Source organism: Hemibagrus wyckioides, linkage group LG18 (genome assembly GCF_019097595.1).
Source record: "Hemibagrus wyckioides isolate EC202008001 linkage group LG18, SWU_Hwy_1.0, whole genome shotgun sequence".
In the NCBI taxonomy this organism is placed as follows: domain Eukaryota; kingdom Metazoa; phylum Chordata; class Actinopteri; order Siluriformes; family Bagridae; genus Hemibagrus; species Hemibagrus wyckioides.
The window spans coordinates 5,858,659-5,883,503 of record NC_080727.1 but is presented as its reverse complement, the minus strand read 5'-3'; the positions used below and the strand labels follow the sequence as shown (position 1 = coordinate 5,883,503).

The window sequence follows — 24,845 nt, the reverse complement described above, 5'->3', positions numbered from 1 at the left end:
CATAAAACCTCTGGGATGTTGTACCTGTTAACCTACAACTATTAGCCATTCCTCTGTCCATTTCAATGGAATTAAAAAACAAACATACGTATCCATATGCACTCTTCTGACACCCTACTTGATTCCAGATTGCTAACTAGCAAGTTAGTTAGCAAACACATTTCATTTAAAATTAACGTTATAAAGACCGAGCTTTGTAGCCTAAACGCCTGAACACATCTAAACGCTTATGCCACTATTTAACTAAACAGAGCTAAATAAAATGTTCAGTTACGTCCATGATCGATTATTATTAAGTTGGTTACTCGGTTCAGTATTGCAAAGTTCCATAAACGCATCCATCATGAAATAAAGGAAAGAGTATAGACGCATGACTAGTATAAAATAACAAAGCGCTAAGATAAAGTAATTAGGTGTGTTCAGGGTTGCCAAAAAATTGCCCAATGGTCAAAGAAAAACCCTAAGACAAAGCGAAATCAAAAACCATGACTAAATACAGTAAAATAACGTTATGTAATACATTTTCGTTTGACGCAGTATTAAATTCATGGTTATGTAGTTGCAGTTTTTGTTAAGAAATCACAAACCTGACCTTTAAAAAAGACGATCTTATGGTCTCCGGGTCTCTCATACACAGCATCGATGCTATCCAGGTTAGCAGGCAGACCTCTCCAGAAGCGATGGATCTGAGTCGGTCTCAACGACACCAGGTGCTTATCCCGAGTCAGTCGCCAAAAATACTTCCCTTAAAATAACAAAATTTAGCCTGATATACAATTATGTGGATTTCTGAGGTAACTTTTGTGTTTGCTCGAGCTGTTTTAAAGCCATCACCGCTCAAAATAGTTTTTATACCACAGCGATGCTGGAGTCTGATGCTGGAGTCTGATTAGTCAGACGGCAAAAAACACCAAAGGCAAAAAAAAAAAGAGAAAAAGATTACCAAAGGCAAAAAAACAAAAACAATCAAACGGCCAAAAAGAAAGAATTTGCGCCTGTTTTGGTTTGTGTTTATGTTCATCATTAAAAGTCTTTGTCATGTCAACCTCCACAGTGGTGCTTAGGAAAACAGACACTTAAGCGCTTCAAGAGTTTGTATTTGTTTACAAGTATTTCTGTTTTTACCTAGCCTACTAGAGGCAAAATATTCATAGAAAGGTTTAAAAAAAGTCATTTTCTCCCCACACAATTATTTCTATCTTTAAAGTAAACGATGATATCAAACCCGTTTCTGCTCTCTGAGATGCCCCAAGTGCTCATAAGCAGCTAAAATTTGAAGTTCACCCACTACATATCTGTGTACGGTTATTCTCAAAACAAAAATCTCACACTAAAAGCCAAAAGAGTCATGACTCATTTTATATCAGACTTGCGGCGATAAAATAATTCATTAGTTTAACACCATTGTACTTGTAAAAAAGGTTAATGTCTATAACCTTGCTTTATGTTTATTCTCTGCAGCAACAACTTACACAAGGACTTGGTATATGCTCCAAATTAAAGGAGTGTTACTGCTGGTATTGTGTACGATTTATAAAAGTAATTTTATATTAACCAGTATGGGAAATGTTTTAGAATACAGGGCTTTGTGTTTTCTGCATAACATGACATCGTATTAAATTAAAAGACAAAAAAAAAAGGAAAACATTTTACAATAGCTGCTATAATGTAAGTGATAAAAGGACGTTATCACACAATAAATGTAAATATAAATGTTCTATAAAGTGCTTTTATAACTTTTAGTCTTTAATAAAAAAGGATATTGTTACTCTGTTGTAAAAGAATTGCTAGTATTGTGTTTATTTAGCAGTTCTGGAAGGAGTCTCCAGTGTCATTGCTTTGTTACAGCCTTAAAAATAATTTTAATTTTTCCAATATTGGAAAGTCTTTAAGATAAAGCTTTCTCCATATTATTACATTAAAAAAAAAGACAAAAAAGGGTTTATGAGGAAACATTTATAGCTGCTATAAAGTGATAAGAGTGATTAAGTGATAAGAGGATGTTATCAAAACAAGATTAAATGTAACTATAAAGCATTTTTAATTACTTTAATAAGGATTATATTTATTAAGCAATAGAACATTACTCTGTTGTATTAAATAAAATTAAAAATAAAAATAAAAAAATGAAATGTTTTGGGCCATGGGATGTGTTATAGGAAAATCAGACAGGTTTGAAGTGATAAGTGTAACCTGTCACGCCGCATCACACCACCCAGTCAGTGATTTTTATCCGTATATCAGCAGTCCCTGTCATGTTTTATTCCTTACATACCTCCAAACAATCTTTTTCTAATTTAGCGTCTGATCAGGAAATTGATGTCTTTGGACAGCAACTGTGCACAAAGCGAGAACGCGCCACTCGGTTACGAGTTCGTATCGATTGTGCGTCGGTCCTCCAGTCTCAGTCTTTACCTTTGAAAAAGAAGGCCTCCCCTCGGATTTGAGCCACTGCATCAAAGTGACTGGTACATCTGTCAGGGGCATCACGTGCTGGCCTGAGAGACGGCGAGAAAAAGCAGAAAAAGAGAAAGAACAAATGAGGAAGAAAAAAAAACAAACACCAAAGGCGTTGCTCGCTATCAGATGACAGTGAAGAATATACAGGGTTTTTTTCCCTATTGATCTCTTGTGCTATAAACAGACTCTGGGTGTGTAAGTGTGTGCAACTGTGCAGTCAAGTGTGCATTCATTTCAAGCTTGCTATATTTGCCCAAGCAGCATGATTGATCAAAATTTGCAAAAAATGGTCTTTGCATGCGTTATCCTTCGGCTTATGACTCGCCGTGTTTGCTTTGCTAATGACACCAGGATTATGGCTTTTCTTTTTGCGAGACAGCACTCACTGTGCACCTTATTAACAAAGATCTCATTCACAGCTTATTAAGAAAGCTCTCAGGGATAAAAAAATATTAAAGACCTTAGTTAGGATAAATCCAACTTTATTCACCCACCATCTGTGAAGATGGAAGGAAAGAAAAAGGAAGATATACAAGCTAGTCTCGACGGGCCGAGTGTCCACTGACAGCGAGACAAGGATTAAACCTTTTATTTGCTTCATTCTGACAGCTGCTCATGTTTTTTTTAAAGGAAAAGTTCACCCTGAAAGTGCTGAAATAGGTTTTAACTAGGTTCAGGTGCTATTTTTTAGAAGAACAACCTCAAAAGAACAAGAGCCTCTGCTCTTGCTATCTGTGTTCCAGCAACATGAATATGGATATGAATCCAACACAGAAACATCTGAGACAAAAGTCAAAGGTCCAGAATCCAATGCAGCTATACGATTCAATTGTAAAATAAGGCAGAGGGTCAGCTATTTAGCAAGCCATGACGATGGTGCTTACAAAGGTATTGGCATGGATGTTAAAGTTCGAACTGGAACCTACGCTGTACACAGTGTGATAGAGCAGGACAGATTAAAAGACTAAAGTGCGCTGCAACATCTTTAGGCTATGATCAACAATGGCATGTGGGTAATGAAAAAAATGGAAACAGACTGACAACTCATCTTCAAATTTCATCATGAAGTAAATCTTGTCTTCTGCATCCTCAACACTTACACCCACTAGCTTCATATCCTCATTTATTACATCCATATACCTCCTCTTTGGCCTTCCTCTTTTCCTCCTGCCTGGCAGCTCCATGTCCAACATTCTCCTACCGATATACTCACTCTCCCTCCTCTGAACATGTCCAAACCATCTTAATCTGGCCTCTCTAACTTTGTCCCCCAAACGTCCAACATGAGCTGTCCCTCTGATGTACTCGTTCCTGATCCTGTCCAATCGTGTCACTCCCAAAGAGAACCTCAACATCTTCAGCTCTGCTACCTCCAGCTCTGACTCCTGTCTCTGTCTCAGTGATACTGTCTCTAAACCATACAGCATGGCCGGTCTCACCACTGTCCTGTACACCCTTGATTCTCGCTGAAATTTTCCTATCACACAAAACTCCCGACACCTTTCTCCACCCATTCCAACCTACCTCCACTTGCTTCTTTACCTCTTTCCCACACTCTCCATTACTCTGGACTGTTGACCCCAAGGACATAAACTCCTGTACCTTCTTCACCTCTTCACCCTGTAATCTTACTGTTCCACTTCCCTCCCTGTCATTCACACACATGTACTCAGTCTTACTATGACTGACATTCATTCCTCTTCTCTCCAGCACAAACCTCCACCTCTCCAGGCTTTCCTCCACCTGCTCCCTGCTCTCACTACAGATCACAATGTCATCTGCAAACATCATTGTCCAAGGAGACTCCTGTCTGACCTCCTCTGACAACTGGTCCATCACCATAGCAAACAGGAAGGGGCTCAGAGCCGATCCCTGATGCAGTCCCACCTCCACTCTGAACTCCTCTGTCTGACCTACAGCACACCTCACCACTGTCCTGCTCCTCTCATACATGTCCTGCACCACTCTGACATACTTTTCTGCTACTCCTGACTTCCTCATACAGTACCAAAGCTCTTCTCTTGGCACCCTGTCATACGCTTTCTCCAAGTCTACAAACACACAGTGCAACTCTCTCTGACCATCCCTATACTTCTCCATCAACATTCTCAGAGCAAAAATTGCATCTGTTGTGCTCTTTCTGGGCATGAAGCCATACTGCTGCTCACAAATTTCCACTACCTTCCTTCACCTAGCTTCCACTACTCTTTCCCATAGCTTCATTGTATGGCTCATCAACTTTATCCCCCTATAGCTGCTGCAACTCTGCATGTCACCCTTATTCTTAAAGATCGGCACTAATACACTACATTCCTCAGGCATTTTCTCACTCTCTAAAACCCTGTTAAACAGACTAGTTAAAAATTCCACTGTCGCCTCTCCTAGACACTTCCAGACCTCCACCGGGATGTCGTCAGGACCAACGGCTTTTCCACTTTTCATCCTCTTCAAAGCCTTCCTGACTTCATCCTTTCTAATCTTATCTACTTCCTGTTCCACAGAGTTCACCCCTTCTACTCTTTGTTCCCTCTCATTTTCCTCATTCATCAGCTCTTCAAAGTACTCCTTCCATCTCCTCCGTACACTCTCCTCACTTGTGAGCACCTTTCCATCTCTATCCTTAATAACTCTAACTTGCCGCACATCCTCCCCATCTCGAATCCTCTGCCTAGCTAACCTGTACAAGTCCTTCTCTCCTTCTCTAGTGTCTAACCTAGTGTACAACTCATCATATGCCTTCTGCTTGGCCTTAGACACCTCCCTCTTCACTCTGTGCTGTAACTCCTTGTATTCCTGTCTATTCTCTTCAGTCCTGTCCATGTCCCACTTCTTCTTGGCTAACCTCTTCCTTTCAATACTATCCTGAACTTCTTCATTCCACCACCAAGTCTCCTCATCTTCTTTCCTCCTTCATTATGACACACCCAGCACCTTTCTTCCTGTCTCCTTACTCGTTTACTTACGAAGTAAATCTTGTAAATAACATATATTAAGGTGAACAGGTTGCTCAGAGTGGATTTCTCCTTTAGCTTCGAGCCATGTGTGAACGTGAAAGTCTACATCTGTGTGTATGTGTAAATGTGGAGATGTACTCACGCCACTGTGGATTTGTTTTCTGGCAGGTCCATTAGAACAGGTGGATCGTCGGTATGAGACACGCCATCTGGACGAGCCGTGTGTGAGACTGAGTCCCGTACACCTGAGGGAAAAAGTCCCATGTCAGAGGATAACAACGAAACTGATGTCCCTCATCGTTTTCCACACTCTGCTCGCTGTCTGTCTTGTTTCTCTCTTCGCTTTCCTAATATGGTTGAAGCTTCCTGTTGCCCTGACAGGTAATTAGTCCTTCTTTAGTGGGCTGTGTTCGGATTTCAGTTACGCACATGTAACAGAGGTAATGTGACTCTGCAATGGAGCAGAAGTTACACAACTTGTCACGCATGCAAAAGTGGACTCTAAGTAAAACAGAGGCGTGTCTCGAGCTAAATAGAAAAATCAATGTGGTGCCGATTAATGAAGATGGAAGCCATAATTACAGTTATTTATGTGATAATTAGGACTACGCATGCAGCAATATACTGACAATATACTAGACTTGCCATTTTCTCATTTATATACATTATAAATCATTTATACACCCTGGAATTTCTTCCTTTTTCAAATTCTTGCTTTGATGTTACACCGTATTATATTCGATTGCAAAGAAAACAAAAGGCATTTAATACACATTTTCCTATGTTTTCAGGTTTAAAAAGTAATGCGTCGTTGGGGTTAAAGTAAGTGGTCTAGATGCTAGTGAAACAAGTGAAAAATCTGGCAACCTTGGAGGCATGAGTTGCATAATCTAAACGTTGCCTCAGGAAAACTTAAGCAAGTGCACAGACTGAATACAGACAGACTGAACACTGAAAAACTATTTTATTTTACCCTCGTAAATAACAATGCAGCTCTGATTAGTCTGTTAAAGTGTAACTTCCTCTGGTGTTGATCAGTCGATCAGTCCAATCCCCCCCCCCCCCCCAAAAAAACAGACCCCACTCTGTTTTCGTCTGGCACCATACTGACCCGAGCGATGGACTTTTTTTATACGGTTATTGGATTTCTCAGAATAAACATGTCAGTCTTCCTTCACACGGAATTTGAGCAGCCTTAAAAACACAACTGCGGCTCCTCGTTTAGAACAGAAGTGGAAAAATACATGGAGGCAGGGCAGCAACATTTGATTTAGCCATTCTTCATGCTTTAGGAGCGTGTAATTATGCTGCACCGAAATGATGAATTTTTCTAATAACAAATGAATATCAGGAGGGACTGGGTGGCATTATGTAAATGATATCAGGCTAACTGATCACCACTAGATCTCATTAATTGCCGACCATATCAGCGTTTTTTTTTCGGCGAGGCGTTTCCTTAATCAGTGTGAATAATGCGTACAAACTTTTGTTCGAACGCGAACTTTATCTGTCACATCAGATTATTCGAACAAATACAGAATTAACCACGGTAGGGGTTCACGGCTTAACCTGAGTTCACCAGAGGTCTCGGGATCTCACAGAACATCATCAGTCCATCCAGTCTTAATGTTCTCTCTCTCTCTCTCTCTCTCTCTCTCTCACGCCCTCCCTCCATCTCTGGATGCACAGTGGCACGCTCAATTGTCATAGGTCTGGTCCGAGCCTCTGAGACGGCCCATTAAATCCCAGAGTTCTCCATCTGTCACAGCACTGCCATGTAATTATAACAATAATCGTCTAATATAAAGAAATCTGTTTAGGTCTGCATCGCTATTCTCAGCCTCATGTTTCTGGTCCAAGTGTTTATAAATCCCATCTTATTATAGACATGATCCGGGTGTTGTTCAGAGGAACTGGTCCATGTTTACGGTAGTTTAACTGTTATGTACTGAGATGTGGGAAGTTTATTACGTACGGTGTTTTTCCTGTGGTTAGACGTATATATGATTTACACACGGTATCCTAAAATATAAAAATATTATCCACAATACAGAATTTGACATGACAGAATTATCCCTTTAGGGCTTTCAGCTGTTTCTTCTGAGGAAAGTTTGGGAATGACAGTAGGTACTGTAGTTACTATAGAATCTGCTGCCAGTAAATTGGTCTACTGACAATCGGTTGCTTCCTCATTCCACCCTGAAGTCTTTTTTTTTTTTTTAATGGTGATTATATAGGCAATTTGAGTTGCTGTAAAATGGATTCAGGACATTTTCCCTCCTTGTCAGGAGAGGTTGTGCTTAACAGAATACTAACTCAATCTCTAATATATACTTCGTGGTCCTATCCTGATTTCCAAGTAATTCATGGATTGTTTATGAGGCTTGTTTAGGTTGACCTTATTAACTACTCATGCCATGCATTTTGGATTGGTCTCAGAATTACACTTTAGATCAGTTCTTTATGACTTTTGCCAACTGTTTGCTTATGGATTTTGTGTGCACGTCTTTTCCTTTTAAGAATCTCGGTATTTCACCCATTTCCCAAAAACATGCCATCAGATGTGTTGCCGAGTCAAAAAAAAAAAAAAAAAAGCCAAACATGTCACTGGAATAAGCTTCAGATTCATTCTGACCCTGAACAATTTTACACTCCACCTCTGTCACCAGCACAGGTGCAGGTGTTAAATGCTATCAGAATTGCCTGCTGAGAGGCAGCGTCACCTACAATACCCACTGATTACTGCAAGTACTTACCGAGGACAAAAAGGGGAAAGGCATATTGCACAGTGACATTCCATGTCTATCAGAAATGTATTATAAGATTTATTTGTCAGTCAGCTACGATAGCGTCCCTTCCCCTTCTTCTGTAATAACTCTTTCGTTTTTTCATCAGTGCTGGAATCTCAAGGTGGGATCCAGTCTCATGTGGTTCATTGCACAATTTCGAGAAAGGACATTCTATCTTTGGTTTAAACTACATAGGGGAAAAAGAGGAAATATAAAGGGTCAGGAGAGAGAACAATAAGAATGGACCAAAACAAGAAATTGCTTATTTTAAGAAGCGCTGAGGGATTAAATGTTCTTTTTTTAATGGTAATAAATGTTATAGTTACTTTATAATTATTCACAGGTTATTACAAGCTATAAAGGTTGCACTGCACAGCACATGGCATTAAAATGCATAATTATTATGACAAGCTATTATTAGGCATTTTAGAGAAAATGCTTACAAAGAATAATATACATTCTACAACCCTATGCACATATATAAAGTTTTATTCATATAGAAAGTGTTCCAAGACTTTTAATTAGAACCTAGGACTTTTGGAGAATGTAAAATATTTTTCTGGTGTCAAAAGTTCTAGTGCACACGAAGGAAAAGGAGCAAAGAAGAGGGCGTAGGAGCAAGCGAGTTAAAATTTAGAAGATGTGAACAATCTGCTGTATGAGTCAGAAAGAGAGAAGGAAAGCTGAGAGCTGCACAGTTCAAATAGTGACTATTCTTACCATAAAGCTGCCAGACTCTGACTTTGTCTTCATATGGGAGATCGTACTTGAGTGGGTCTCCCACCGGCCCCTGGTAATACGGACGCATGATGGACTCCATGGCAGACGTATGTGCGAGTCCGATGGCGTGGCCGAACTCGTGCACTGCCACGGCGAACAGGTCCATGCCATGAGAATCTACAGATACAAAATTCACACTGTTTCAGGATTAAGACGTTACACTCAGCTACACTTTAAAATAACCTCCCCGACATATAGAGGATAATGATTCAGGGCTCCGAGCTGCATAAGAGCTGAATTGGAGGGTGCTTCAATCTGATAGGGAGGCCACTCTCATGCTTTCTTCTTCAGTTCTAAAAGTTCTTTATACTCAGATTAATCTCTATATTCAAAAAGGTTATGAAAGGTTCAGACATAAATGCTTTCCATTAAATAGCAGTAGTTGTAACATAACTATCATAGAACCAGGAAACTGTCAATCAAATGTGAGGACAGACAGGATAAGAAATAGTTATATTATATTATATTATAATCATTGTATGTGTAATATAAATATGTTCTTTGTAACGAACAGATACAAATAGATACATGTACAAGGTGCAATATATATATATAATATAAATATAATATATAATATATATATAATATAAATTCACAGAGAATTTCTTTCTTCCTGGAATGCTGCAAAAAATGACACGAGTAGGATGTTTCGTCAGATATGAAGCGTGTAGCACAACGTGGATTCCTTCATCGTTAGTAACTACCTGGTCAGGATCAGGGCGATTAAAACTAAGCTACTAGTTTGTTAACTAGATTTTTTAGAAAATAGTGACTATGCAAGATAAAAAAAACGATAATTATGAACTGGAATGATGTAGCTGACTTTGAGAGCCAGAATTCACAGATTATGTTGTCAGTCTCTGTTCCCCTCACCACCCCCACCCCCCCCACACACAATCATATCATCACGGTTCATACTGCATTCAGAAAAGAAAAAAACACCATGATTTAGACCATGCCCACATCTGGTTTCAATCCAAAATACTGACACAGATATGAATATTTAAAGCCATACTTCAGGTTTACAGATATGCGCGCTAGAATAAATGCTGTGATTTGCTGAAAAGGACCTCAATGTAAATGTGCACATCAGAGACATCTTCAGAAACCCCTGTAGTTTGCATTTTGTATGAGCTTCAGGCACTTCAATGGTTCCTAGGCACAAAAGACTAAATTTACCGAAGTCACCTGGATGACTTACGGGCACAATGCATGCTCTAATCTACAGGCAGACACACTCTCCAAAAGGCAGATATGCGACTGAAGAAGTGCTCTGACTCTGAAGTCGTGATATAATGACGCTCCTATCGAGACACTTCGGCATCTATTTGTGCGTGTCACAGGCCCAAGGAGCTTCTCAATGATCACTTGGCAGCACATTCTTTGGGATGAATCTCTGAGGAAGGAGACACACAACATGCCAGATGAAGGTGTCTCTGCTGGTACAGATAGTGTCGTGTATAACAGATGATGATTAGGAAAGAACGGTGCGATTCGCTGCACAGTCATGGAGCGTACGGTTTCCGACGGAGCCTCTGAGGTGACATGGTGAATATTTTTCAAAATACAAGTGCGTATTCATGCCCATGTTAGCAAGCAACAGGTTGCTTGAGTTGCTGGTTTTCTGTCGTTTGTGGGCATGTAGTAACTGCTACTGTTGTGGCATTACATAGAAAATGCCTGTTGAGAGCAGGATTAGCCTCATAATGGTCTAATTCCGTTGATTTTCAATGCTGTCTCACTCGTTTAAAAAACGAATATTTTCTATGAGTTAAGTACTTCATGGTTATGAAACAGATCTTGAGAAATATCACATCAATATAATAATTCACAGTTTATTAAACAATTACCACCTTGTCATTTCTTCAGCTCTTCTCCCAGTTTCTCTCCAGTGTTTCTTTCCCCTTTCTTTCTCTTGTAGTAGTTTGATGAATTTAGCTTTTTCCACTTCAACTGCCAACGGGATCACATGCAAGCATTGTAACTCCCATCCGTTTTAAAGGTAGTCAGAAAAGTAGCCAAGACCCCAGCACTAGGGACTGACAGCTACGTAATATGACTGATAACGGATGAGTGTAATTTCTTCTACCCACTCTCTGGCTCAGTGTGCCTCACACACACTCACACCCACACACACAAATGAAAGACTGGTGCCAAATTGCAAAAGTCATCAAAAACACACCTGCTTAATGAGGCTTTTCTTTGGGCCGCAATCATCAGTCCACATTAGCGGGCAACCAGAGAGATAATTAATAAAAGCTATTTGCATGCTGTCAAAAACAGCACAGCAATCCTGCTACTCTGCTTAACTGACCCACAGGAGCGCGTCAATCCCGCACCATAGGGCACTCCAGCTGCCACTCAATCAATGAGGAGCCACCTACCAGCATAAATGGAGCGTTTAACATTAGGCACTTCTGCTTGAGCTCCGTTTCACTTCAGAAGTAATTATGCACATTAGCAGATGGTCCTCAATGGGGGAAAAGTTCCTACATCCTGCCAAGAACAATAAGCCTCAAAGATGTTTTATGAATAGTGGAGGAGGCTGAGGAATGCTTACAGAGATAATAGTAAGGTGTTGTTTCAACATGGCAGGTAGCGTTTGATCCTGAGTTGTACGTGTTCAAGCCATAACTGCAAGGGTTTCCTCTCAGGTCCTTCCTTGGGCTCCAGAAACATGTTAGTAGGTGAACGACTCTAAATTACCCCATAGATTTGCACACACTGTGTCTTTTAATGGACAAACATCACATCTAAAGTGTATTCACGGCCATTGGTTCCATCATTTGCAGCATGGGGGTGACTTTGTATTCTGAGAGGTGAATATGCTCAATAGCTTATGTAGGGACCTCCATAAACTTTGAAGGTTTCCTCCAATGGTCAAGCAAAAGAAAACTTTTTGATTGTTCTATAAGCGAGAACGTTGTGTCCACAACTTTGCAATTAAATTCTAAAACAGTTCATAAATAAAACAAATGTTTTTAGAATAACTAAGGAAGGAAATCTATTTCAGGAAATGTATTCTCTAACCTTTTAAGAATCTGTCAAATACTTATTGACTATTCTAGTAATGTTCTCTGTTAGCTTGGGTTTTAAAAAGGGTGTTGAAAAGTAAAAGTGTGTCATCCAGACGAATCAATGAATCATTTGCACTTCGCAAATACAGGTTATACCCACAGTCTCAGTCTTGCTATAGTGCTATAGCAGTCTTGCTATAGATAGCTTATCTATAGCTCACTCTTGCTATAGATTTGTATGAAAGACCTGCTGCTGTGATCACAAAGACTTTTCCAAGGACTCTTATTCACAAGCTTGAAATTATAGTTGGAATGTAATATGAGATGTTACAGAAACTGCCTGGTCAAGGTGGTTTAAAATATGCTCCTGGTTTGTTCATACTTTAGGATATAGAACTACCTTAATTTGCTAGAAAATATTGCAATCAGGTAGAAATAAACGCACAAGCCGAATTTAAAGATGCAGTCTTGTACATCACTATGGACCAGTTTGGAACATGAATGCAGCTGTTGCTGAGGGAATGTCAGAGAAACTTACGTAGGGTTTCATGGATGGATGGATAGAGGGATGGATGGAAGAAGGGGAGGGAGGGAGGGAGGAAGGAAGGAAGGAAGGAAGGAAAACACATAAAAGAAAGACAAACAGAAATGAAACCATTTCAGGATTGTTCAGTTTAAGCCTTCACTTCAGGTTTAAATCTGAGTACAGCTAGAGATAGCAGCATTGCATTACAACTCTACTTTATAGTTTAGTGTTGTAAAGGAATCATTTTTATAAACCCACTATCTGGGGAAGAAGAAGATCGGATTAATTTTTTCTCAAGGTTTCTTCCTTATGAAATCTCCTTGCCATTGTAGCTTCTGCTTTATTCTCATTCCTCATTTCTGAAGATCTGAGTGTTTATCTGAATTGCTCTTACATACAGTACAAACATTAATTCCAATAAACTTAGTCAATTAACTTCAAGGCTGATCTAAGCACCATGGTAGGATACAGGTTGTTCCAACAATGGGCCAAAGTAGCTCTGAATAACCTAACTTGTTTATTTAACCCATTTGACGTACATCGTCTGCACAAGATGACGCAGCAAACACCCTCACGCACACTTGAGTCCTTAGAGACGTGAGTTAGAGGCTAGAGAAGCTATTACGGGGCCATTAAACTGCATTTACTACATTAACAAAGAGGCTGCATTTGTAATTTGTTTTCTGAAAAGTACAAATTTCGGGTATCTGGAGAATGTACTTGGAAGAGTGGATGTGGAGAGCCTCAAATGAGGCTTGACATCAGTGGGGAGACAGGAAGCATGACAGAATTCTGTAGTGCTAAAATTAAGTTATAGTTAAAACAATTTGACTTGGAATGAATAAGGCTTTTGTAAACTCTAAGTGCATCTTTTTTCCCCCACCACTACAGACATACACTTGCCAGGCGCCCCATGCAAACATATGCTTTCTTGATCTAGGGAATTATTAGTACAGACCCCACATCTGTCTAGGAGCATATGGCCTCGGGCTGGCCAACAACAAAAAAAAAAATGCAAAGAGGGTAGCGACTCCGTTCCCTAGAACCCACAGGAAATTCAGCGACTATACAAAAACAAGCTCCTTCCTTCCCACAGAGCCATGCGACAGTTGGTTCAGAGAGGTACAAGCTACAGGGATAAAGTACTCAGATGATGGAGAAGTGCATCTGCTGCTCTAGTGCTGCCTCCAGGGGTCTGCACTGAAATGGCTTTGCCATGAGCAAAATGAGGTTAGAAAGTCAACATAGACAGACTAAAACCTCTCACACAGTCTGAGTCTCACACCTCTACCTGGAGACCCAAAAAGCCAGGCCTTGTTGACAACATAAAACACACCATAATACTGCTTTAAATGGTTTAGTCGGAGCAAAATGAGGTCACAAACCCAGCTTCGACTCAAACTTTTCACTTTTTTTTTTTGGTCTGAAAACCTGAAGCTCAATGCAAACCTTTCAGATGTCAAAAAGGTTTAAGGTTTTATTCCATGCAGTAAGAGAAATTGGATTTATTTCTTCATTCTTATTTTTTTTAAGGCAAAGTGTCTGCATTTCAAATTACAAGTCATGACCTCAGTACTGTAGGCATTATGGTCCAAAATGATTTAACCACGTACATATCGTCACCACTTCTTCTCCTCCTGTGGTGCTATTATTATTACTATTATTATTTTGCTACCTTTTGGCGCAACATGTAGCGAGAAAAAAAGGTTTTATCACCAATCTTACAGACTCTGTGGTTCTATCAGGCAGCCATTTATCATCCATGATAAATATGCAACATAGACAGTCAGGGCCAATCAATATCTATGTTTATTTGCGGTCTTAATATGGCAGGATGGATAATAAAGAAAATTAGATACAGTATGCTTAATGTGCTTAATAAAAATTTTTGACATATCATATAATACTCTCAGGAAAAAAAAGCAATATATGGTTACAAATTGATATTATTATTGTTCAAATCAATCACATAAACAATAAATTATTAAATCTCTTTCTTAACATATTATTTATTTTAATCTTAATTGTTGCTTAATAAGACGCCTATAAACCCAAACAGCTTGAGCTTACAGGATAATTATTTGTTTTTGTACTTTATAATTGGCTCTGAATTTTGATAGAATTCCAATTTGATTTGGAGTTGTTTGGACACTAATAGTTATACAGCTTGCTTGTTATAGTAATAACAAAGACTTGATTTTCTCAGTTCATCGATTAGAATTCCTCCTGAGGCAAACACACCAATCTAAAAATAAATAATACAGAATCTTTCAGACAGGTCAAAATGTCGGCAAATGTAAAAGCTAAAAATTCAACGGATTGCAATTTACTAAATGTAAGCGTTTAAACAAAAGACTTTTCACAGGTCGGTGCTATGTAATTCATTATTGTTCTTCAATTTCAATGCTTACATGGTTAATAATGGATGTGAATCAAAGAGGAAAGGGGAGCAATTTGTAAATGAGTGCTAAAGTCTAAAGATTTGCAGGTTTTAACAAATGAATGGTAATCTACACAGATTAATTGCAGCATGGAGCTAGAGCTATTTTTATGCTCATTTTTGTCCATCAGAAATATGATATGGGTTTTCCTACTTGGATCAAAGAAAAAATCAGATTAAATAGTCTAAAACTGTGTCCCTAAGATCCAACTGAAAACATTATCCCTCATCAAACCCATGTCCTACAAGCACTCTTACATGACTTTACCTGGAGACCTGAAAGTCCAAGCCTCATCATCATCAAAGTGGGTATCTCCTGCAGTGAAGCGTTCTCCTGGGAAGAAGGCGTGGGCTACAGTACCACCAGGCCCATCGAAAGGATAGCCGTCATTGTGGTCTGCTTTGGTGAAGTCGATCTGGATGTCCGCCTTGTTGCCCGCAACCTCGTGGAAGTTGAGTGGCGTGATGTCACTCCACACCTTCAGAGCATAGTACATCAAGGCTCGAACCGTTTCCCTCCCTAGTACAGCCGATTCCTTGGGAAATGTCCGCACCCTGTGAAGAAAGTAAAGTCCATAAGGCCACTGGTGCAAACTTAGAGCAGTACTGTTGTGCAGAGAGTAGAACTGCAGCCTTATATCTGATCTTGGGTTGCTTGGGGGGTATTTCCTATGTCTTTTGGGGGTTTCTCTGGGTTTCTTCAGTTTACTAGTACCATACTGGTATTGGCTACAGTTTGTACACATTTTACATAGGAGCTCAGCAATTTATCACTCAAATTTGTGAGGTTTTCCTTACCAATTAAATGGTGGATGAGCCAAATGAGATTAATCTGAAAGCAGGTATTTTGAACATCTCAGCACCTGGAAACATTTACATTTATGGCATTTGTCAAAAACCCTTATCAAGATTCCCTTACATTTATCTCATACACATGAGCAGGTGAGGGTTAAGGGCTTTGCTGAAGGACCCAGCAGAGGCATCATGGTGGGCTTGGGATTTGAACTACTTTCTGATTGTAAGGCCAACATCTCAACCACTGAGCTTCCACATCCTTCACCCTTTGCCCCCAATCTCATATCTTGTTTGTACTTGCATATGAAATAAAATGTCTCATTAACATTAGACAATGGACTGGTTGCATATCCAGCCTTGCGTCCAGTGTTCCGAGGATCCACTGCCCACTATTCAGGATAAAGAGGTAACTGAACATGATTTCATGAATAAATGTCTGGTCTTATTTTCATTTTGCATTTCATGGATAAGTAAACATTACTATCAAAATAAATTAATTGGTTTTAGTCTAGGCATTTAGAGAGAAGTAGTGATACTCGAGAAACACACAAAAGCATGGTAAACTCATAAGACCGTCTTTGGAAACGGTCTCAATTGTGCCAACCCAATTGTGGATTAGGCGATAATAGGATTTAAGGGGTTATTTTTCGCTCTCTTCCTCTCCTAGACGACAGGATTCTGGTTTGTTTAAACACAAGACAGCCCCCTTTTAGAGGCCAATTGCCACTTAGAAAAATCGTAATCTCTTCTACCAAGGGCAATTTGAAGCCTGTGACCTGACAGAGAAAGAATCAATGGAAAATTAATTTTCAGGTGCCGGCTCAACAAGTAGCAAGGAGAAACCATACCCTTGAAGTGAAATAAATATACATGCCAGGTTAATGGATTGCACTGAGTTTGAGTCAGATATGAACTGTATATTTGGATGCTGCTACAATAGGTAAATGTACTCAGCCGGTGATTCGAAGAGAAGGAAGGTCTGTTGGAGATGATGCTTAAACCGGTGAGACAAGGTCACCAGTAGACTATACTGCATTAGAGATGAGCTGAGTAAGCGTTCCATGTTTACAGTGTTAACACTGTTGGATCAGCTACAAAGCTATTACCCGTATCACCTTTCCACTTTTCTGCATGAATTCTCCTGTGATTACGATTGACAGTGTCTTATAACCTTGCATTCACAAAGTATTCAGACCCTTCATGTTTTTAAAATTTTGTTGTGATGAAGGCTTATGCTAAAATGCTTTAAATTATTATTATCTATTCACATCATTCAAAAACAGATTTGTGATAACTTTGCAAAGACCCCTAACTTTATACTTGGAGGTACCTTGAAGCACCTTTGGAAGGGATTGCAGCTTCTATAGTTGGTGCGCACCTGGATATCTGCCCTTCTTCTCTGCAGATCCTGGTAGGTTGGATGAGGACAGTTGATAAACAGTCATTTTCAGTGATGCTGGATTGGGCTCTGGCTGGACCATTCAAGGACATTCACAGAGTTCTCCCTAAGCCACTATTGCATTGTTTTGCCTGTGTGCTTAGGGTCATTGTCCTGTTGGAAGGTGAACCTTCAGAACCAGCCTGAGGTCCCGAGCACTTTGGAACAGGTTTTTATAGAGCACATCACTCTATTTTTCTGTGTTCAGTGTAAGCAACTCCACAGCACGATGCTACCACCACCATGCTTCACTGTTGCAGTGCCCCAGTCCATGCCACAGAAAAACACCCGACAGAATGATGCTACCTTCACCATCCCTCTCCGTTGCAGTGCCCCAGTCCCTGCCACTGAAAAACACCCCCACAGCATGGATGCTACCACCATCATGCTCCACTGTTGCAGTGCCCCAATCCCTGCCGTTGAAAAACACCCCGAAGCATGATGCTACTACCATCATGCTTCATTGTTACAGTGCCCCAATCCCTACCAATGTAAAACACCCCACAGCATGACGCTACCTTCACCATCCTTCACCGTTGCAGTACCCTGCCACTGAAAAACACCCCCACAGCATGCACCATGCACCAGCATTCTTCACCATTGCACAGTTGGAAGGTATTATACAGATGAGAACCAGTTCCTGGTATCCTCCAGACTTGAAATTGAGGCCAGCAAATCTCGTTTCTTACAGACTGAGAGTCCTTTAGGTGCTTCTTTGCAAATTCCAAGCAGGCAGTCATGTGTCTTGCACTGAGGAGAGGCTTCTCAGATCAGTGGAGGGTTGCAGTGATGGTTGACCTTCTGCAATTTTCTCTCATTTCCACATCTCTTGAGCGCTAGAGTGACCCCTGCTCTAGGAAGAGTCCTGGTTGTTCTCAACTTCTTACATTTAAGAATTATGGAGGCCACAGTGCTCTTAGAATTATTTTTTCCCCCAAATATGTGAGTTGACACTACCCTGTCTCTAAGCTGCAGCCAGTTCATTATGGCTTGTTTTAGCAAAGGCTCTATATACTTATGTCAGTGTAATATCGGGGTTTTGCTTAGTCATTATGGGGTAATGAGTGTAGCATTTTAGCATAACACTGCAACATTACTGCATGTGAAAAGAATGAAGGGGTCTGAATACTTTGTGAATGCACTATACATCTAAATATTCCAGTCATATCACATTACAGCAAGCGCCATGATACAATATTATGCTTGATGTAACGCTGGAAATGCTTTGCTTTAAAAAAAGTGACAGGAAACATCTTATTCTTATCTGCCATTTCTTTTTATCCCATGCCCACATTTTTGGTCAGACATTTTTACAATATGTGTTTAACTTTATATCTTTCCACTACAAACACCCAGTGATAATATTATATGTAACTGGTGTTCCTTTATTGTCAAGAAAAGTAAGATCTTTATTAATTAAAGCTAAAGGAGCATTCAAGCATATAGCATGTCTCATGCCAAGCAGTATTTTGCTTTAGCTTTATTATCTTGCCAGGGTTCATGAGTTCAATGGAAAATCCCAGCGCAAGTATCCAGTCCTACCCGTAATTATATAGTTTGTATTGAAAAAAGTAGTGTCCACAAGACAGAATGTTAATAAGGAATATGTATATTAAGTATATTTCTGTGTGTGGGCAGTACTTTAGATTATATAATCATGAGAAAAGCAGAGAAGTGGAATTACTGGGTTACTGACCTCTATATAAGACTATGATCAAATCTATTCTTCGAAAATATACTAGCAACTACAAGCTACAAATTCTTTGATTTTCTATAAAATACTAATAACATCATAAAGTATTGGCCAAATATACTACCAAAAATATCCTCTTAGTAACTAACAGAGTTTTTGCTCACAGTTTATGAGCTTATGGTGATGAATTTTGGATAATATGTAATGTGCTACATGTTCTCCAACTCATAAATTCTCCCAGCTCTAATTTAATGATAATGTCAAATCCAGTGCTTCAAGAAAATACGATCAGCAATATGGGCAATTTATTGCATTTCTTTTTTCCTAACCCTACTGACCAGCAGCAGGAAGTCCTTTTATAGTTACTTATTCTCCTTACCCTTTTGATATCTTGTTTACAGCTACTATATATCTTGCTGTCAAATGCTAAGGACTTCTTTTTAAAGAAGTACTGGAATCTCCGCAACTCAAGGCCGGCTGTGAAACCAGGGGTGAAAGGTTAGAAATTGTATTCCAAGCTCAATTTATTTCATCCATTTTCCCTTATACACTTTCTCCGAAGGCATTCCATACCATTGGTCACACATTTATCAATCTTTTACTCATGTTGTGTGTCAATGACTTTGTATGCCAAACCAAACTAATAATTCTCATCTGATTTGTACATCAATAAAGGTAAAGACCGGAACTGTAATGACTCATAATCACTGCATGTGCTAAGCATTCCAATAATGCAGCTTAGCCATTGCAGCATGTCGGCTACCATACCATGTACCTTTTATTTATTTATTTATTATTTTTTTGATACAATGTGCTTTTCTTTTTCTTTTTTTTTCAAATTAAATTGATTTTTCTCTTAATTTATGGATTTATTTATGGATTAGTTGTTTTTTTAAATTTTTATATTATTTTTATTTTTTTTATTTATTTATTTTAATGAATAAGCTAATTACACCACTTAGTATAATCTGATTATAAAATTGTAGTAGCATAGGCCAAGTGCATGATTTAAAATCAATAAATTCAGACATACATTAGTGCGTACATATTTTCACAAACTCCAGAGCTTTTCTGATAAGGATGTTTTTCCTAACTGAACAGATTTTCACATATTCCAGTTTTCTCATGTAATCAAATCTGTGAACGATTTACGAATACATTCGTTTGAATCCAGCTTGATTAACGAGGTGCACTGATTCTAAGATGCTCCCTTTTAATTTCCAGTCACGGCCCTGTCCTTTGCCACTGTGTGCCACTGCAGATTAAGCAGACAGGAGGGCATGTGGTTGGGGAATGTACTGTATGGTGTTCTAATCATCCTGAACAAGCTAACCTATCCACATGCAGGCAAAAAAAGAAGTATTGTTCTATTAATTCCTGTAGTGACTCAAGTTATCCGGCTTTGATCACTTAGAAAAAAACCCTGTCTCAAAGCACTAACAAACCTGATGGGATAATCCAGATAGACGACAGCAGAATGATCAACGACCTGGAGAATGCCATCATCTGTCAGCATCAGCCAAACACACCGCCCACTTAAGTGTCCCGCAAGTGAATTGTTTGGGATTGTATTGAGCAGAAAACTTCCTGGAGCTCTGTATTGTTAACATCATGACAGATTTTCCACCCATTACATGGGCTTATAGTTGCGGGTAAAAGTCTGCGTCCCCTACGGTTTTTAAATTGAAAATAAATTTACTTGTACCCACTATTTGCAAAAAATATTAATAAATAAATATATATTTTTTCAAAAAGAAAAATATGTGTGGGGGGGTATATTTTAACAATACAACAAGACAACAGAATAATAAAAATACACTATATTTCCAAATGTTTTGGGACACCCTCGGAAATCACTGAATTCAGGTGTTGTTTTTCAGGGGTTGGGCTCGGCCCCTTAGTTCCAGTGAAAGGAACTCTTAATGCTTCAGCATACCAAGACATTTTGGACAATTTCATGCTCCCAACTTTGTGGGAACAGTTTGGGGATGACCCCTTAATGTTTCAACACGACTGTACACCAGTGCACAAAGCAAGGTCCATAAAGACATGGATGAGCGAGTTCGGTGTGGAGGAACTTGACTGGCCTGCACCTCAACCCGATAGAACACCTTTGGGATGAATTAGAGCGGAGACTGCAAGCCAGGCCTTCTCATCCAACATCAGTGTCTGACCTCACAAATGCGCTTCTAGAGGAACGGTCAAAAATTCCCATTAACACACTCCTAAACCTTGTGGAAAGACTTCCCAGAAGAGTTGAAGCTGTTATAGCTGGAGTGGGCCAGCCTCATATTAAAGGCAGATGTCCCAAAACTTTTGGCAATATAGTGTATAAAAAAGGAAGTGTATGCGTCTCAAAGAATAAAATTTAGACATGTCCAGCTATCTGAGTTTGAACCGATACATCAGTATGAATAAGCAGGATGAATTTTATGACTGAGAGGAGCCAAAAGCTGCTTAGAGCATACAAAACAGGTGACATGCTGTTATAAATGCATGCAAATTTTGAACACTGATATCTCCTAAATTTGGTCTCATGGAGCGGCAAACCTGGCTGTAAATAGTCTGATCTAGGGGGGATGTTACTTCTTTAACATAAAAAAAACCTTTTTTTTAGCATGATTTGCAAAATGATGAAAAACAAACTAATTATGTAGCCTTTATTTGTCACATACATTATTGCACAGTGAAATTCTTTCTTCACATATCCCATCCTTGAAGGGTTGTGGTCAGAGGACAGGGTCAACGGTGCTGGGGCTTGAACCCCAATCAACAACCCAGAGCCTTAACCACTTGAGCTACCGCCTTATTATTATTATTATTATTATTATTATTATTATTACTATTATTATTATTGTCTGATTAGTCTGAATATTTGGCTATTATTATTATTATGATTATTTAGTGTTTTAATCAACCTTAGTGAAATTATACCAAATCACACATACACTATATGGGCATAAGTTTGTGGACACCTGACTATCGCACCCATATGTGCTTGGTGAACATCCCGGTTCAGATTTAGTCCCAAGTGTTTAGTGGGGTTGAGGGCAGTCCTCTAGGCAGGAAAACTCCTGGTCATCTACTTCAAGATTGGCAAATCATGGAGCTTCATGGAGCTTGCTTTGTGCACAGGAGCACTCTCATGGAACAGGTTAGGGCTCTTGAGCGTCAGTAAAGGAAAACATATTGGTCTGATGGTAAGGTGACCATAAACCTTTGTCTGTAAATAGTGTAAAACTAAATATACAAGCATTTGTCACTTCTCTAGTACAGAATATACAAAGGAAAGTTAATGGCCTATGGCATAAATGTTACTCTGGCACAAATCATTATGCTTTGTTTTATTCTTGAAGCTCAGTGACTGGAACCAGCAGATAACAGAGAATGAAATGATGCGCTAAAGAAAAAAGCTGTGGAAGAGAAACAGAATGGATGTGTTTATTATTTACAGAGAATGAGAATGAGACGGTGCACAGATTTCTGGCATTTTATGTTTAATGGCCTTTGTTATATCATTAAATTTTAGCGTCTTATCCATGATCTAAATGTATGTATTTATTCTAACTTTTTTTTTGCACTCTGGTCAGGGCAGTGAAAAAAAAAAATCTTTTTTACTTTTAAGAGGATGTTTTATTTTGTAGAATTTAGTAAACCACAACTGTGACTGTGTCTGTTAAACCAGCTATATCTGTATTCATGATCAAATTAGGTGTAGTGTAAACTTTTGTTTTTTTTTGTAATTAAAAAAGGCCATAATTCTAAAAGCCAGCACTATTAGCATGGTCTGTGAACTCATAATGAGAGACAGGTTTTAATCCTGCTTAAATTTATAATTATTATTTATGTTTGTGCCTGCTTGCAAAGTTTTCTTATGTATTTAGTTCTATTTCCAAAAATATAAATATGCCTGACAAGGCAGCTAGGATGAATAAACGTATAAAAATAAAAATAAATGATTAAAATAAATTTATTTAAAATATGTAAATGTATCATGTTTAGTTTAAGGACATTGTTATGGTCACGGTTTGTCCTACAAGCATCATATATGAGCTTATACGTCCTGTATTTAGCAAGATCCAGAACTAGTCTCAACCAATAAGTTATAAATAAATAAATAAATAAATAAATAAATAAATAAATAAATAAATAAATAAATAAATAAAAATATTTTTTGCTTTAAAATAGTTTTTTTTTAAATATTGATTTATTGATTTCTTTATTTTTACATCTTACTGTATATAGTGATAGGGCACTTTGTGTTTGTGGCTTTTTGTTTTTTACTGAAGTAAGTGAAGGGTTAAAGGAATCTGATAGATTGAAATGCGATAGAGAGTAATGAAGGACTGAGGCACATATCTTATCTCATGTTCATTCCGTTCCCCAGTAATCATCAAGGGAAATCAAGAACACAATGGGACTGCAGGGGAAAAAACAGACTTGCTCCTACGTAATCACTCCTAATCTATTTGGGTAATTATAGTGAGTGTTAACAAGTGGGAGGCTGGTCTCCCGTGTGGTAGTGCACTAATGTGAAGTGATGAGCCCATAGTGAGGGTCTGTCTCTAAGTGGCACTACCCGATGTACCACATGCCCACGACTGTTGTACACACAGCTGAGTCTTGGACGTAGGTTTTCACTGGACAATCAATCACCGCTTCCTGAATACCCACTGAGTGCCTGAGCTCCATTAGGGTCTCCACACATAACCATACACACTCACTCGCTCACTTACTCACTCACACACCTTCGGCAGAACCATTTTTCTGATCCAATTCGCTTTCTGACATTCTGCAGAGTACATTTTTCACTTGTATGTTTGCACACCTTGCATATTTACACACTTTACAGGGTGCTATATCAGATACTATGCATCATTTTTGTCAGAGACTGCCAAGCACAGGCTTCAGAATGATCTCTTGCACTTTTTGCAATAACACCCTACATCCAAGACTGCACTGCAAGTATTATAGCCAGACTAGATGTACTCTCTATACGGTCGAGTCCAAAAGTATTGTCACCCTTCAAGACACTACCCAGAGTACTACAAGACTACAAACATGGCTGCTAGACAAACGACAACAATCAGAACCAACAGAGAACCAAGTTCACCATCTCACTGATTACTTCACTGACTCTTATTTTACACTCACCTGGTGTAGTATGCACTCAGTGTTCCTGTGTCTGACTTTGTCATTGATTATTGTTGCTCTAGTTTTTGTATTACTTCTTGATTCAAGTTTTGCCTGGTCTATGGTGCTTGTGCATCGTCTGACCCACTCCTGTGTTTTGACTTTGATTGTGCCTGATGTTATGGATTTCTCTGCCTTTGCCCTTATTAAAAGTGTTGAAATGAATTTGCATCAGTCTCCACTCATCCTTTGTGAAAAAAAAAAAACAACGGCAGACAAAATGAACATCAACAAAATGAAATCATTCACTGGTGCGTTTACACAAGAACTGTGGTACTCATGAAAATCCAGTTCAGACTCACTATTCCAGTTCAGACTCATTATAATTATTTTGATTCACTATTCTGATAGTCTGGGTTTCCCAGGCCTGCTGGCACTTCTGTATAGCTCAGGTTTCTCTTCAGTCACGCATAAATTTTTAGCCTTTTGCTAAAGATTTCCGTGGAGAGAAACGTTGAGTTCAGATCCCTAATGTTTGGATCCCATGAAAGCTCCTGAGTTTGTACAAATGTACATATACAGAGATTCAATAATAAGGACCACTATTCTGATTCACTACTCTGAATTCTGATTCGCAATTTTGACTCACTTTTCTGGCTCATTATTTTGAATCATTATTCTGACTCACTATTCACTATTCTTATTCCCAATTCCGACTCACTATTCTGACTCATTATTTTGATTCACTATTGCCATTTACTATTCTGACTCTTTATTTTGACTCACTATTCTGACTCATTATTTTGATTCACTATTCTTA

The 24,845-nt window shown here is 38.9% G+C and overlaps 1 protein-coding gene and 1 non-coding gene across 3 annotated transcripts in view; one reads left to right on the top strand and one right to left on the bottom strand.

Annotated features, from left to right (window-relative positions):
• Positions 1-24,845, bottom strand: part of mmp17a (matrix metallopeptidase 17a) — an 88,697-nt gene that overhangs the window by 11,908 nt on the left and 51,944 nt on the right. For both annotated transcript variants that reach the window (XM_058416302.1, XM_058416303.1), the window contains 5 exons: positions 15,235-15,521; positions 8,924-9,100; positions 5,557-5,659; positions 2,416-2,498; positions 593-745 (listed from right to left, as the gene is read on the bottom strand). In XM_058416302.1, the coding sequence (XP_058272285.1) occupies positions 593-745; positions 2,416-2,498; positions 5,557-5,659; positions 8,924-9,100; positions 15,235-15,521 (803 nt within the window). The remainder of the gene's footprint in view (positions 1-592; positions 746-2,415; positions 2,499-5,556; positions 5,660-8,923; positions 9,101-15,234; positions 15,522-24,845) is intronic.
• Positions 24,470-24,585, top strand: LOC131369647 (U5 spliceosomal RNA). Its single transcript, XR_009207293.1, has one exon. It is a non-coding gene; the product is annotated as a U5 spliceosomal RNA (small nuclear RNA).